Source organism: Electrophorus electricus, chromosome 20 (assembly GCF_013358815.1).
Source record: "Electrophorus electricus isolate fEleEle1 chromosome 20, fEleEle1.pri, whole genome shotgun sequence".
NCBI lineage: Eukaryota > Metazoa > Chordata > Actinopteri > Gymnotiformes > Gymnotidae > Electrophorus > Electrophorus electricus.
The window spans coordinates 12855838-12869246 of NC_049554.1; the positions used below are offsets into that span (position 1 = coordinate 12855838).

Sequence of the window (13409 nt, forward strand, 5' to 3'; positions counted from 1 at the left end):
GTTCGAGAGGGTCGAAGGCGTATCCAGGGCCACCATCATTGATCTGGATGCTCACCAGGTGAGGAACAGCCCCGCACCGGCTGCCACTGTGTCCCGTTCAGTGCCGTCGCCATGGCAGCAGCCCCCCACCCCCACATGGCGCTGTCGTCATGGCAGTCCCCTTTGCCCGCGCAGGTCTTCAGCGCCAGCCTCATCGCTCCCAGCCCCGCAGCATGCTGGGATATTTTTTTCCCCCCTTTTCACACCTCATTTGCAGTTGGTTATGATTTCTTATGGTGGTGTTTTAATCAGATTTTTAGGGTGTGTCTAAGATAATTGCAGGGTAATTATTGTCTAATGATGATGTTCTCATAAGATTCTTTCAGTATATAAGAACACGTGAAAAAGAGTGACCAAAAAAAAAAAAGAATTACATTGATTTTCAAAAAAAAAAAAAAAAAGCTTTTATTAAGTTGATCTGCCATTTAATTGAAGTATATTTTTAATGTGTTAAAATATCAGTAAATACCTATGTGGTCATAAAGTAATTACTGTGGTCATGCATGGAAAAAGATGCACAATCATATTTTTCCTGCAGAGGAAGTGGCTTATTCCTGAAGTACTGTAACTCAGGTCCATTATAGCGCTCACTAGAGTGCTTTAACAGACGCTGTTTTGTATGTGTGTGTACGTGTGCCTGTGGGTGTGCATGTGTGTGTTAAACCTGCTGACCTTGTAATCGTAATGATAATGAGCTGTCCTTGTATACATGTTTTAGGATGAGATTACTTGCTGAGATTACGTGCTGAGATTACGGGCGGAGATTTTACGGGCTGGCAACTTAATTAGGGTTGACTAATTAACCTGCTCGACTGCTCGTTACCACGAATATCTAATCAGCCAATGACATGGCAGCAGTTCAGCATCAGAATGGGGAAGACATGTGATTTAAGTGACTTTGAACATGGCATGTTTGTTGTTGCTAGATATGGGCTGCTCTGAGTTTTTCAGAAACTGCTGATCTACTGGGATGTTCACACACATCCATCTCATTACACGGAATGTTCCAAAAAAGGAAGAAAAAAAATCCAGTGAGTGCCGGTTCTCTGGGTGCAAATGCCTTGTTGATGCCAGAGGTCAGAAAAGAACAGACAGACTGGTTTGAGCTGATAGAAAAGCAACAGTAACTCAAATCTCCACTCGTTGCGACCGAGGAGGGCAAAAGAGCGTCTCCGAACGCACGGCACGCCGAACCTTGAAGAACCTTTACTCCGACAGGGTGCTGGACTACGGCGGCTGCCAGTTGGTTACAATTCCCCCAGACTCACCAAATTTAGACAACAGAAGATTGCAAAAATATTGCCTGGTCTGATGAGTTTCCATTATTGCTGCTACATTTGGATGGTAGGGTCAGAACTTGATGTAAACAACATGAAAGCATAAATCCTTCCTGCCTCGTAGCAACGGTTCAGGCTGGTGGACGTCTTGGCACGCTTGGGGCTCCTTAATACCAATTGAGTGCCGTTTAAACACCACAGCCTGCTCAAGGATTGTTTAAACACCACAGCCTGCCCAAGGATTGTTTAAACACCACAGCCTACCTCAGTATTTTTGCTGACCACGTCTGTCTCGTAAGGACCACAGTGCACCCATCTTGCGATGGCTACTTCTAGCAGGATAACGCATCATGTCACACAGCTCAGATCCTCTCAAACTTGACAATCTTGACAAACATGACAAGAAGTACGGCCTCCACAGTCACCAAATCACCGGCCGGCAGTTCTTCGGCGACTGCGTGACGCAGTCATGAACCAAAATCTCTGAGGAATGTTGTGAGCACCTTGTTAAATCTGTCATGAAAAATGAAAGCAGTTCTGAGGAAAAATGGACATCCAATTTGGTGCTAGCAAGGTGTACCTAATAACGTGGCTGGTGAGTGTGTATGTATACAGACCATATTTGCTTTTGTGTGTTGTTTACTGCACTGTAATTTGCGTTTCATTTGAGAATTGGGTTTGTTTTAAGGACGTTTTCATCTCGCTTCAGTTTCCTACACATAAATGTCCATTTGTGGTTGCACACAAACAAGCCCTGTTTGTTTCCTGCTTCATTGCAGTACCAGGTGTTTAGAGTCGTGCGCCAGTGTATCGAGAGCCTGAACATGTGTGTTTTTGTGACATTACGTGCCATCTGAGGGCAAAGTTTGATCGAAATGGAGGAGAATATACGTGGTTGAGTGAGCTGGTTGACTTTGTAACGAGATTCTGCGTTTTCTATGAATAGGTTTGGGTTTCGAGCATCACGTTTTCGGTTTTGAGAAAAGGGCGCGGTGTGTGGAGAACGCCGTCTTGGCCGTCGACAAAAAGCGTTAACGCGAGAGTGTTGGCGGCTCATGTGGACTCTCTCAAGTTTATATCCAGCTCCTGTTACTTATCAAATGCTCCATGACAACGTAACCCTTGAGCCAATCGGCTCTCAGCACTACACCAGTAGTGTCAGGGTCACAGAGAGACAGATACCCTGTCAGATGCTGGACTGGACAGACAGCGGAGACACACCAGCATGTGTCTTTTTGTAATTGAGACATTCTTCTCTGATGTCCTGTGGGTGTGTGTCCAGAAAGTGCTCATTCTCTCAACCCTCTCTGCCCTTTCAAGGATGATCAGACTGCATCTCAATAGCCACGTCACACACACACGAGGTTTTTTTTTGTCCCTAACACGAGTTTCAATCCTCAGACGTGTCCTCTGTGTTCGCCATAGCACACACCGCCGGCATCTGGATTTAATGGCTTTTACAGTTGAGAGGCGCCATCGGAGCCTCCGAACAGTCTGATCTGCTGTCGTCAGACGCCCCTTCGTAAATTGATTGGACAGCGTGTGTAATACCGGGGTGGACTGTGTGGCTTCTGGGGACTTTGAGAGTCCTTTGGCGTGGAAGGAACGTTGTGATCGGTATCTGCTCGCCATAGCAGCTGGATCTGAAATCGTGCAGGTCACCCTTTTTGAAGTAGAAAGGAACAACAGATTGATTTGGGTCTCGTGTTATTACATTACCCTTCATACTAATCCACACACAGCAGCCTCGGGCCCTGCCAGGGTGTTGCAGTATGGCATAACAGGAGTCGCCTGAAGTGACCCAGTCGTGATTAAGCGCTCATGAGACCACGTGTCGTGGTCACCTGAGACGCACTTTAGAGAAATGGCCCGGAGTCCAGGACAACTGAAGGTGAGAGAGAGAGAGAGAGAGAGAGAGAGAGAGAGAGAGAGAGAGAGGGGGGGAGGGAGAGAGAGAGAGAGAGAGAGAGAGAGCAGCAAGCACCCAGGGATGAGAGAGAGAACAAAATGAGCAGAGAGCTGTCTGTATAAGCAAAGTCGCTTTGAGGCTTTGTAGTCAATCAGCAGAGCAAGATGGCCACCCTGGAGCGCTCGTACACATCCCACAGGGGAGCGTCTCTCTCTCTCTCTCTCTCACAAGACATACAAACAGCAGACGCAGCTCACGGTGTACAGTCAGGCCCCCCCCCCAACCAGCTGTGGCTATACGCCATTTGTGTTGACCAGCATCTAGTCCATTATCGGGTGTGGGGACATGACGTGTCCAGCGATAAACTGGGATGAGTGTGGCATCGTTCATGCTTACAGGTGGGCTATGGCCTGTAACTGTACTCTTACTGAAATGCACCCGTAAAATGATTGACTAAGGAAGCGGCCTACCAGTGTCCGCGTTTTTAACGAAGTGGGCGGAGCATTTGGATCCGCCGGATTTGGTGCCATGCCGTCATATAAGTGGCTGAGCAGTCCGGCCTCTGACCTTTTTTAACCTTTGGTATGTCGAACATTCCTCTGCCATTTATCGGAGAGTTACCATGGCGATAATTACACATAATCTCTTTAATGGTGGAGTAAATTACTATGCAATCTCGTGATAATAGCATGTTGTAAAGAGCCGTGATGTATTAATATTTGCAGGAATAATATTTCATACATCATTAGCCTGAAGGGAAAATTACTTGCTTCATACAATCTAGAGTGATTTGTTTTGAGTAAACATAAACTAACCCTTATTATTTTTATTTATTTGTTTTTTGTTTTTTTCTTAATAATTTCCAGGCAGCCTATTGGAATCTTACTTGCGTTTTATTGTTCTCCTCTACTGTAATGAGTCGCATCCCTGACTAACGAACCCGACTAATTAATTGAGTTAGTGTGGACGCTGGAGGCTGGGTGCTCTGTTTGGACCACTGCCTATAGAGGCGCAATAGGCAGTTCGAGTCATAGCTTGACTGTAATTATGGTCTTTTTGCTTATCGACCGCGGCGCAGGGGATCAGATCGATGCAGAAGCCTGGTGAATAATTCCTCAAGGGCTGCGCGGAGGCCGAAACGAGCGTGGGCATGTATACGGGGACGGATGCACGCGCTTCCTTGGCTCAGCTTAAAAAAAAAAACAACAACAGCGAAAAATACAGAGCCACAAAGCCAGCGCTATGCCCCCAGTTAAATGGCCTGAATTACGGCCCGTCATGCTAGTGAATGTTCTCAAGTGGGAAGGTCCTTGGCCTGTATGAATTCACGAGTGCTAATGAACTGTGATATTTGCACAATGGGACAGCAAACAGCCAGGGACGGACCATGTGCGGACAGCCACTCGGAACTGCTATGGCAGTTTTCTTTTTGGTTCCTTCACTGGGGCAGTAGATTTGTTCATTGGGGCAGTCCTCTGGGGGGAAAGTGAGCCTTGGTTAAGCTCTTCCATATTCCTACATATCCGCATTGTCCATAATGTCTGTACTCGTTAGGATACGGAAGTCGAAACTGGTTCTGGGTGAGCCATTTTGCTCTCCGAGGAGTCTCACGTAAGAGCCCGGGAAAGCTGGCTTTTGCTCCTGTCTGGCGAGTCGTTTCCGATGACCTTGGCTTTGCGTGAATGGAACCTTCGCTCCAATGTCGGCGTAGTCGGTAGGTCCGGCTTTTGTCCACGGTCGGCTCACTAAGGATGTTCCGCCACCTTCTGCTTCACCGCTCAGACGGTGCGGAGGAGAGCGCAGGAATCTGTCCCTAACCCGCGTGCTGGTCTCTCACGCTCTCTCTCTCTCTCTCTCTCTCTCTCTCTCTCTCTCTCTCTCTCTCTCTCTCTCTGGGCCGGAGTCGGAGGGAGAGAGCGAAAGGCAGAGTGCCTCGTCCGACGCCCGGATCCCACCACTGATGGTGGGGTCGCGGCATCCAGACTGTAGGAGTGACAGAGAGAGAGAGGGGATAATGAAGAGTGATGGAGGTTTGGTTGGTGGGGGTGGGGCTGGGCAGCTTAGGCGCCGTACGCGGGCAGGAAACACTCATCTCGCCCTGTCACTCATGCTTTCCATCGGAAACAAACCAGTGCTTTGTTTGTTTTGTCCATCGCACCCAGAGAGGCAGGTGACGGAGATTGATGCTGCCATCAGCACTGTTTCAGAGTCTCACGGTGAATTTAGAGAGAGGCAGAGAGGCAGCCAATAAAAGAGGAAAACGACTCCAAACACCTAAAGGTTTTACGCTAAAGCGTGAAGGGACATTGAAGGCCAAGCTAACAGCACCACGCGCCACGTGCCGATGACGAACGTGTTTCCTCCTCAGCGGTGGCTGCAGGTTCTTCAGCAGGCCAAAGCGCACAAAGTAATTAAAACTTTTCAGGGCCGCACCACTGCCGAGGCTGAGCTGCCATTACGGATCCTACTGTCCTTTATCATGGCTCCAGATTACGGAGGCTTACTTAAGACCATTAATATTAAAGTCAAGGTTTTATAAAAATGGATCCGGTGTATTATGTTACACGCGGTCATGTGAGCATAAGCCGCGGTGCGGAGTAGCTGAACTCATTTTGCACCATCTGCTTTCTCTCTCTCCTCTCTCTCTCTCTCTTTCCCAGGGTAACGGACACGAGAGAGATTTCTTGGATGACAGACGGGTTTACATAATGGATGCCTATAATCGCTACATCTATCCAGGAGACGGCTACGCTAAGAGTAAGATCCTGAGTCTCCACTCTCATTGCTCAGAGCGATTGTGCGAAGGTAGCCGTGCAACGTGCAAACCTCGAACTGATTTTTAAGGCCCCTCGAGCGAGTTTGCGTGGCCGAGGTCTTTATTTGCATGTAATTACCGAGAGAAAGCAAGAGATAGAGGGTAGCGAAACCTTCACTCGCCTGAAGGGGGCAGTCTTGTGCAAGTGAGCCATATTTTTCATGTGTGGCCCTCAGCGCGCTGTTGGTGTGGCGCAAACCAGTAACGGTTCAGACTGCGCAAGTACCGCCAACTTGTTCTGTGATCAAATAACAAAACGTAAAACCGGTAATGCACGGAATTCTTAATGAATGACTTAGTAATGGATTTGTTATTTAAATCACTGTTAGCCCTGGGTGCTATGGATTTAGCATGTAGTTTACCTGATCTACCATATTCTCCTTGACCAAAAAACGCCAGCCTGTCAGGCGAAACAGTGACTCTGCACTTCCTCTCTCTACCTTTATGCTCTCTGGGCCCTAAACAAAAGCTCAATTATAGCAGTTTGTCTGTCAGTCCTGCGTGTAGCGTTTGAAGGTGCAGCCTGGCTCCTCCAGATAAGGTGCGCTTGGTTTCATTCCCCTTTGTTCAAGGGAGAAAGGGGGGTTTCATTCACTGTGTTCAAACACAAAGTGTGTTGCTCCTCAGCAACTTTGTTTTCTTCTCCTCTTGTTTTCAAGAGGAGTTAAAGGCACAAGAGACTAATTAGGTCTTAAAAGCATCTAGCAGAGCACGGGACTCTTTTTGGTAGACTCTGTCACGCTGTAGCGGGTTTGGAGAAGTCTGAAGCGCTCTCAGCCCGGGCGCAAAAACCACAGGGAGGATGGAAGTTTTTTGAGTTTTTTCTATCCCTGTTCCTGCACCATGTCAGACGAGGCGTGGAAGTGTTTCTCAAACCTGAATATGGATTTCAGGAAGGGCAAGTTGCCTCAGTCAGGACAAGGATTTTCTGCGCTGGTCGTTTCCTGATGTGTTGGATGGAAGACTGATTGGTTCTGTGTCTGTAGGGGCCATTCGGAGGAAGGTGGAACTGGATTGGGGTACGGAGGACATTGAGTATCTGCAGAAGGTGGAGCTCCACTCTGAGGGTGCCCTCAACGAGATCAGACCCGACATCGTTGTCTACAACGCGGGCACAGACATCCTGGACGGCGACCCTCTTGGAGGCCTGGCCATATCGCCACAGGTGCAGCTGCCGGTCAATCTGCCTGTCTCACTGTGTAATCTGGGATTGATTACCACTGCCTGGCAAGCTCCTACTCTAATCAGCAATCTCATGCATCAATATTTAAGACCTTCTTGGAGAACCCAATGATTTGAGAAACCAATGAAATGGAGTTTGGGGGAGGGGGGGTCTTGTTAGGGTAAATATATTTTTTTATATTTCACCATGGTAATGCTCTAGCTGTTCAGGTGAGGGGCGCTTAAGGTACCGGACATGATATGGGCTTTATGATACTGGTCACACGCATGTCAGTGTCTGTTGCAGTATAATCGTAGACCGGAGGACAAGCCATTCAACATTGGTCTTGTGTTTCACACATCACAAAAATGATCAGTCAGAGTATATAAAAAAGATTTTCCTCAAAAAAAAGGCACATTATGCGAAAGTGAACATCCGTTTAAGAGCATCTGTGCATTTAAAGACATCAAATGTGTTTATGAGCATCAAAAAATAATAATTTTTCATAATCCTGAACAGCTGCCAGCTATCTTGTGCCTACTTCAAACATGAGACTGCTCCTAAAAAGAAAAAACAACCACCAAACCGAGGTTTGAAATAACTTTTTCTGTAGTGTCTTTAACGCTCCCTCCACTGTACTTACTACATGAGTGCTACAGTGGTTAGATGTGGAGTCTTACCCAGGGTGGTGATGAGTGTCTGTATCACAGACACGATCACCTGCCACAGGTCCAAGGGTTCACTCTCCCTGAGCTGACCGTCGGCAGAGAGCGGGAACTCGGACCTAGGTGTGGGGTCAGCCGCTCCGTAATCCCTTAATGGATTCCTCTTAAACCATTAGACCATTAAACCGTTCACCATTAAACCGTTCACCCTTACAAGCTACGTGTGCTCTTTGTTATAGCAGCAGCTGGGGGGAGATTAGCCAGAGAGCATTTAGGTAAGTGTTGCCACAGTGGCGAGTGCCAGCTGTCATTCTCTCACAGGGTGTCGTGAAGAGAGATGAGATCGTGTTTAAGGCAGCCCGTAGCCGGGGGATCCCCATTCTCATGGTGACGTCGGGGGGCTACCAGAAGAAAACGGCCCGCGTCATCGCAGACTCCATCCTCAACCTGCACAGGCAGGGTCTGATTGGTGAAGAAGTGCTGGACGGGGCGGGGCCTTCCACGGTACCGGTCATGATGAGCAAATCGGTGTCGTCGGGAGCAGCCATCGGTGCCATGTGACATGTGTGACCGCCGTGATTGGTCCATCTGACTGAAACAGGCAGCGCTGTCCTTGGTAACAGAAGGGGTGGTATGGGACCCGCTACGGGTCGGCGTTCATCTGAAGGAAGAGGACTGCTTGGCTTATGTTCTTGGCTCATGTTCATGTTCATGTTCATGTTCATGGTCCTCATCCCATCAGCCATTTCTGAGTGATACTTTACTAGTGACAGATCAGATCTTATAGCCATATTTCATCCCTCCCCTTTTAAAAAATAACCCGTGCTTACATTCCTTTTGCGTTTTAAAATTCCACTTTAAATGATGATAACAAATAGTACAGCAATTCCAAGATAAGCAAAGATTCATCAGGCTGTGAGCAAGTTTGCCAAAATTTTCCTCTGCGCTCTTTTTGAATGGAGGGATACTAACCACCTCTGTGGCTGTACCATAACCCGTAGATCATCTTTTCTGAGGTCTGAACTAAATCTTTTTGGTCTAGCGCAATGCAGGCTTAGTCTGAATCCATTCTGGGTGTTTCGTAGCTCTGTTACACTATGCCAGGAACTTGCCCTTCATTTAGTCTGTGAGCTGGGCCCTACTCCAAGAGGAAGGCAGGTCGGAATTTGCAATACTGAACATGAAGGTGTGGGCTAACGTCAGTCTCGGGGTTGCAAATCACACTGAGGCGAACTTGTAGTCTGGAGTAACCCTTATCCGCTCTGGAGACGCTTTAAAAAAACGACCCTGTCACCTAGACCCGAAACCGTGGAACAAGGGGACACTAAATCATTCTGATGTGTTGCAAAAGAGATTCTTGTTAAGGGAGGGGCCTCAGAGACGTCCTCTCCATCTCTCAGGAAATGGCTCCGTCCAGAAGCCAGATTCTTAACAGTGGTTTGCCTTGAGGGACCGCCCCAGCGAAACCCTTCAAAAAGAGAAAACAACTTGCACTTAATTAGTTGGAAATGTATTTTAACGACCCCAACAGCGAATCCGTTCTTATTGTCACCGCTCTTTGTTCTCCAGTCCAATAGCAGCGAGAGGTGGACCAGACGTGAAAGCGCCCTCCTCCGAAAGGGCTGCTTTCTCTGATGCAGCTCTTGTTGAAGGGTGTCCTCCCTAACGCTTGCCTCCTAGGTGGTGCACCAACCTCCCCTCAGGGCCTCCCCTCTGCCCCTGCCCTCGCCCGACCGGACACAAGAATTTACAGTCAAGGGTCCATCTTAGTCAAGGCCCGCCGACTCGCTGGAAGGAGCCTGGTAGCGGCTGCTAACGAGCACGTTAAGACGCTCGGCCCTCTCTCTCTCTCTCTCTCTCTCTCTATCTTCTACTTCTATCTGAGAGGGGCGGGGCCTGTGGGCCCATCTGCCGTCTGAGAGCTTTATAATGGCCTCCCAGAGAGCTCTGCCAGACTGATGAGCTCGCGCCGACAAGGAGTGCGTGAAGGCGGCCGCGAGCGCGAGGTTCAGCGCGCGACGTTTTCGGCTGATGGCTGCAAGGACAGGTCAATAGCAGTGCTGTCAGCAGGTCAATAGTAGACCGGGTCAATACTAGTGTCCTTAGCGGTACAGAATAATACTTACTAACCTCATGTTTTTCCACACGATCTCTAAGGTCTTACGCTGGAATATTTTCCCTTTATTGATGCAGATGTTTTTTTTATATTGATATGAATTTAATTAAAGCTGATGTCCGCTCACATGTCCCTCTCAGGGCAGTTTGGTTCAGTGCACTTGTGTGTCTCAGTAAATACGTTTACTTATGTGCTTTATTACTGGACATTTTTGTCCTCGGTAACCTTGTATTCCGCATTGTGACGCATTCTAACAATTAACAAAAGTGCCAAACATCATCTTTTATTTATGGTTTCATGTTTTTTTTTTGTTTTTTTTTGTGTGTGTGTGTGTGTATCTGGTGTTTACATTTAAACCACTTTTATGTGAAAATGTGAAAAATAAATCCACTTTAACTCAGCAATTATGGTTGACCTGGTGTGAACTGCTTTTAGCTGTCTGCTTTGTTTGTGTAGTCCTCTCTCGATTAGCGCACCGCGTTTCCAGACCCGTTCAGCTTCCGGAGAACATCGGCGTTCCTCTCATGAGCAGTGACAGAAGGGAACGTTATTTCTCATCATTTTTCTCTCGCTGTCTCTTTGTTTGCTCGTTCTGGGTCCATGTGCAAAAGCACCCTCCGCGGGTTTATACCGATCGGAGCAAACAGACACGCCGGCGCGCTCTAGCCTGACGCGCGCGGCTGCCTGGTCAGCAGATATGAGAGCGTGGCTAATTTCTGTGTGAGAGACGCCTCCGGAATCGTGGAAGAAGAGCATCGATTCTCGGAGAGGTCTGGATGCACAGAATGCTGCGGCTCTAATTAACGTGTCTCGTGTGAGTGTCCAGCACACCACAGTTTGAAACGGCCTGCCTTGCTGCAGCAGGGTGAGTTTGGGGTGTGGGTGGGTGTGTGTTTTGGTTTTTTTTCCCTTTTGGTTTATTTCTCAGTACAAAGAGCTTCACATAGTGCTATAAAACAGACCATTGAGTAGCAGTGAGGGTTAGAGCTCCAGTGGGAATGTGCACACGCTTAAGATCCACGTTCAGATGATGTCATGGATTATTTAAAAAAGGGGTCATTGTTAGTCAGCAAACAAACATCTCTAAGAGGTTCTTTATGTCACGCCTATTGCCTGTCCAGAGGGTTGGGAATCGTTAAAGCTCTCTTTTTGTTCAGGCACCCTGCTGGACTACTTTTGTGGATCATTACTGGTGTTGGACATGACTGTAGTCTTACAGACAGAGACAGGTGCTCACACACACACACACACACACACACACACACACACACACACACACACACACACACACACGCACACACACGCACACCCTAGCCTGATTAAAGCCATACACACACACATGCCAGCCCGAGCAGAACCTCACACACACACCTCGGCATGATTAAAGCCTCACCCACACACACCACCCTCACATCCACTCCTCACACCCTCACTCACACACCCTGACCTTAGTCGAACTTCACAAACCCCTCACACACACACACACCCTGGCCCAAACAGAGCCTTACACACACGTGGCCTGAGCAAAGACACACACACACACACCCTGGCGTGAGCAGAGACTCTCTCTCACTCACACACACACCCTGGCGTGAGCAGAGACTCTCTCACTCACACACACACTCATAGCCTGATGGCATTAATCAGAGGGCCTCTGTGTGTGTGTGTGTGTGTGTGTGTGTGTGTGTGTGTGTGTGTGTGTGTGTGTGTACCTTCCTCTTCAGAGCCCATCTCTTGTAGTGGGAATATCCAGAGAAGTTGCATATTGTAAAGGTAGTGCAATATAGATGGAAATGAGATTAGACTGGTTTATTAGATCTGCCTCTTCCCGTGCAGGGAAATCCGGTGGTCGTCTTTGCTTCTCATAACTCACTCTGTGCCTATTCTGGGGGCAGCAGGTGGGAAATTTATTGCTTGCGTTCAGTCTCTTGTTACAGGTGAACACATTCTTGTGGCACAATTTTGAAACCAAATATGTTTGTGATTTCTCTCATCAATTTTGATATCGGGACAATTCATTAACGTGTTGTCAGTCAGTTTAGAAGATCTTTTTAAGCTTTTCTCTATGCATAGTTCAATGCTGTATAAAACACACCTGCGTATTGCAGGTGGGTAAAGTCTTTGCCTAAATGTTAGACCCATTAAATGCATGTGAAGGTTTGTAATGTTTCTGGAGCTTCTGTCCTGTAATTTTAACCATCAGTCACCATCTACAAAAATTATAGTTAAATAATATTGCGGCACTACTTAGTGACACTTGAAGCACTCTGGACTCTTCTGGAAGGCAAAGTTCTGACGTTTTAACCTGAGCCCCTGATTGAACCCAGATGCTGTAGACCTCCTGTGGCATGCTGGGAGATCTTTAAGCCAGCCGCAAGCCAGACCTGCAGACGGCCAATCACCCGTGATGAGAGGCACCTGCACCGCGCCAGCAGCCTGACGGCACGAGCCGCTATTACGATCCTGTCCGAGGGAATTTCCGTAGTGCAGGCAGCTGGTGACTCACACCGTCACCTGTCCCAGGTGAGGGCGGTGACCGTCCTCCCACAGGAGGAGGCGTGGACACGAGCTCCTGCCGGGTTTGGTGGTGAGCCCCACGCCTTCAGCTGCAGGATAGTGCAGGATAGTCACTAACGTGATAGTGGAGGTGAAGGAAGGATTCTGTTATATCTGCGCACAAATGTCTATCAGAGAAGAGTCTGTTTTGAAGTATTGGGATGTTTTTTGAGAAAATACCTTTTAATTAATGCGGTTTCCCTCCCCTCCTGTGGGCTGTGGGGAGTGATGCGTGCTAGGCAGTGTTCTCTCCTTGATTGCGATTGTTGAGTTCGTTGGCAGGGCTCCTGCGAGAGATGATCCCAACCCAACCTCCATCTCCTTTGTGCTCAGTTGGCGTGGAGGAACGAGGTCATGTGACCACAAGGCAACTCACTGCACCTCCTCTTTTGCCCTGCGCTCTACCTGAACTTCCTCCTCTCGCCACGGCAACGATCGCGTTCATTATTCTGATGCGCTCTCGAACCAAGCAAAAGCCGCAGAGACGCTTACTGACTTATTTTGCCTCTGTTTTCCTCTGCCGGTCTAAAAGGGTTTTTTTTCGCCCCCACTTCGGTTGCCGTGGTAATCAAACCCCGTGTGCTAATAGCCCTTCTCCCCTCTCAGTCTAATTGAAAGGTGTGCAAATTGATATCTTCGCCACGGGAGTCCATACTTGCATCGAGCGCTTTCTCGTTTTAGTGAGTAAACATCGTTGATGGCTAGTCACGCGAGGCTGTCGTGCGCGACGCGCAGACCCCCCGGGGGCCTCAGGCAGGCGTCGTGGGGGTGGGAGAGAGCTGTTTTCCTCTCCGAGTCCCGTTCGCCCATGGGAAGAGACGACGGAGGGAATGCCGTGAAACTTTGACCCCGTGCTGCTGCCGTACGCGA

At 48.3% G+C, this 13409-nt stretch overlaps 1 protein-coding gene across 5 annotated transcripts in view; it reads left to right on the forward strand.

Moving 5' to 3' along the window:
* Nucleotides 1-10390, forward strand: part of hdac11 (histone deacetylase 11) — a 20314-nt gene extending 9924 nt beyond the window's left edge. For all 5 annotated transcript variants that reach the window (XM_035520571.1, XM_027029950.2, XM_035520570.1 and 2 more), the window contains 4 exons: nucleotides 1-58; nucleotides 5886-5982; nucleotides 7027-7205; nucleotides 8189-10390. The exon at nucleotides 1-58 is cut by the window's left edge and continues 5 nt beyond it. In XM_035520571.1, coding sequence (XP_035376464.1) covers nucleotides 1-58; nucleotides 5886-5982; nucleotides 7027-7205; nucleotides 8189-8428 — 574 coding nt within the window. In that variant the 3' untranslated portion in view covers nucleotides 8429-10390. The remainder of the gene's footprint in view (nucleotides 59-5885; nucleotides 5983-7026; nucleotides 7206-8188) is intronic.
* Nucleotides 10391-13409: the final 3019 nt, after the last annotated feature.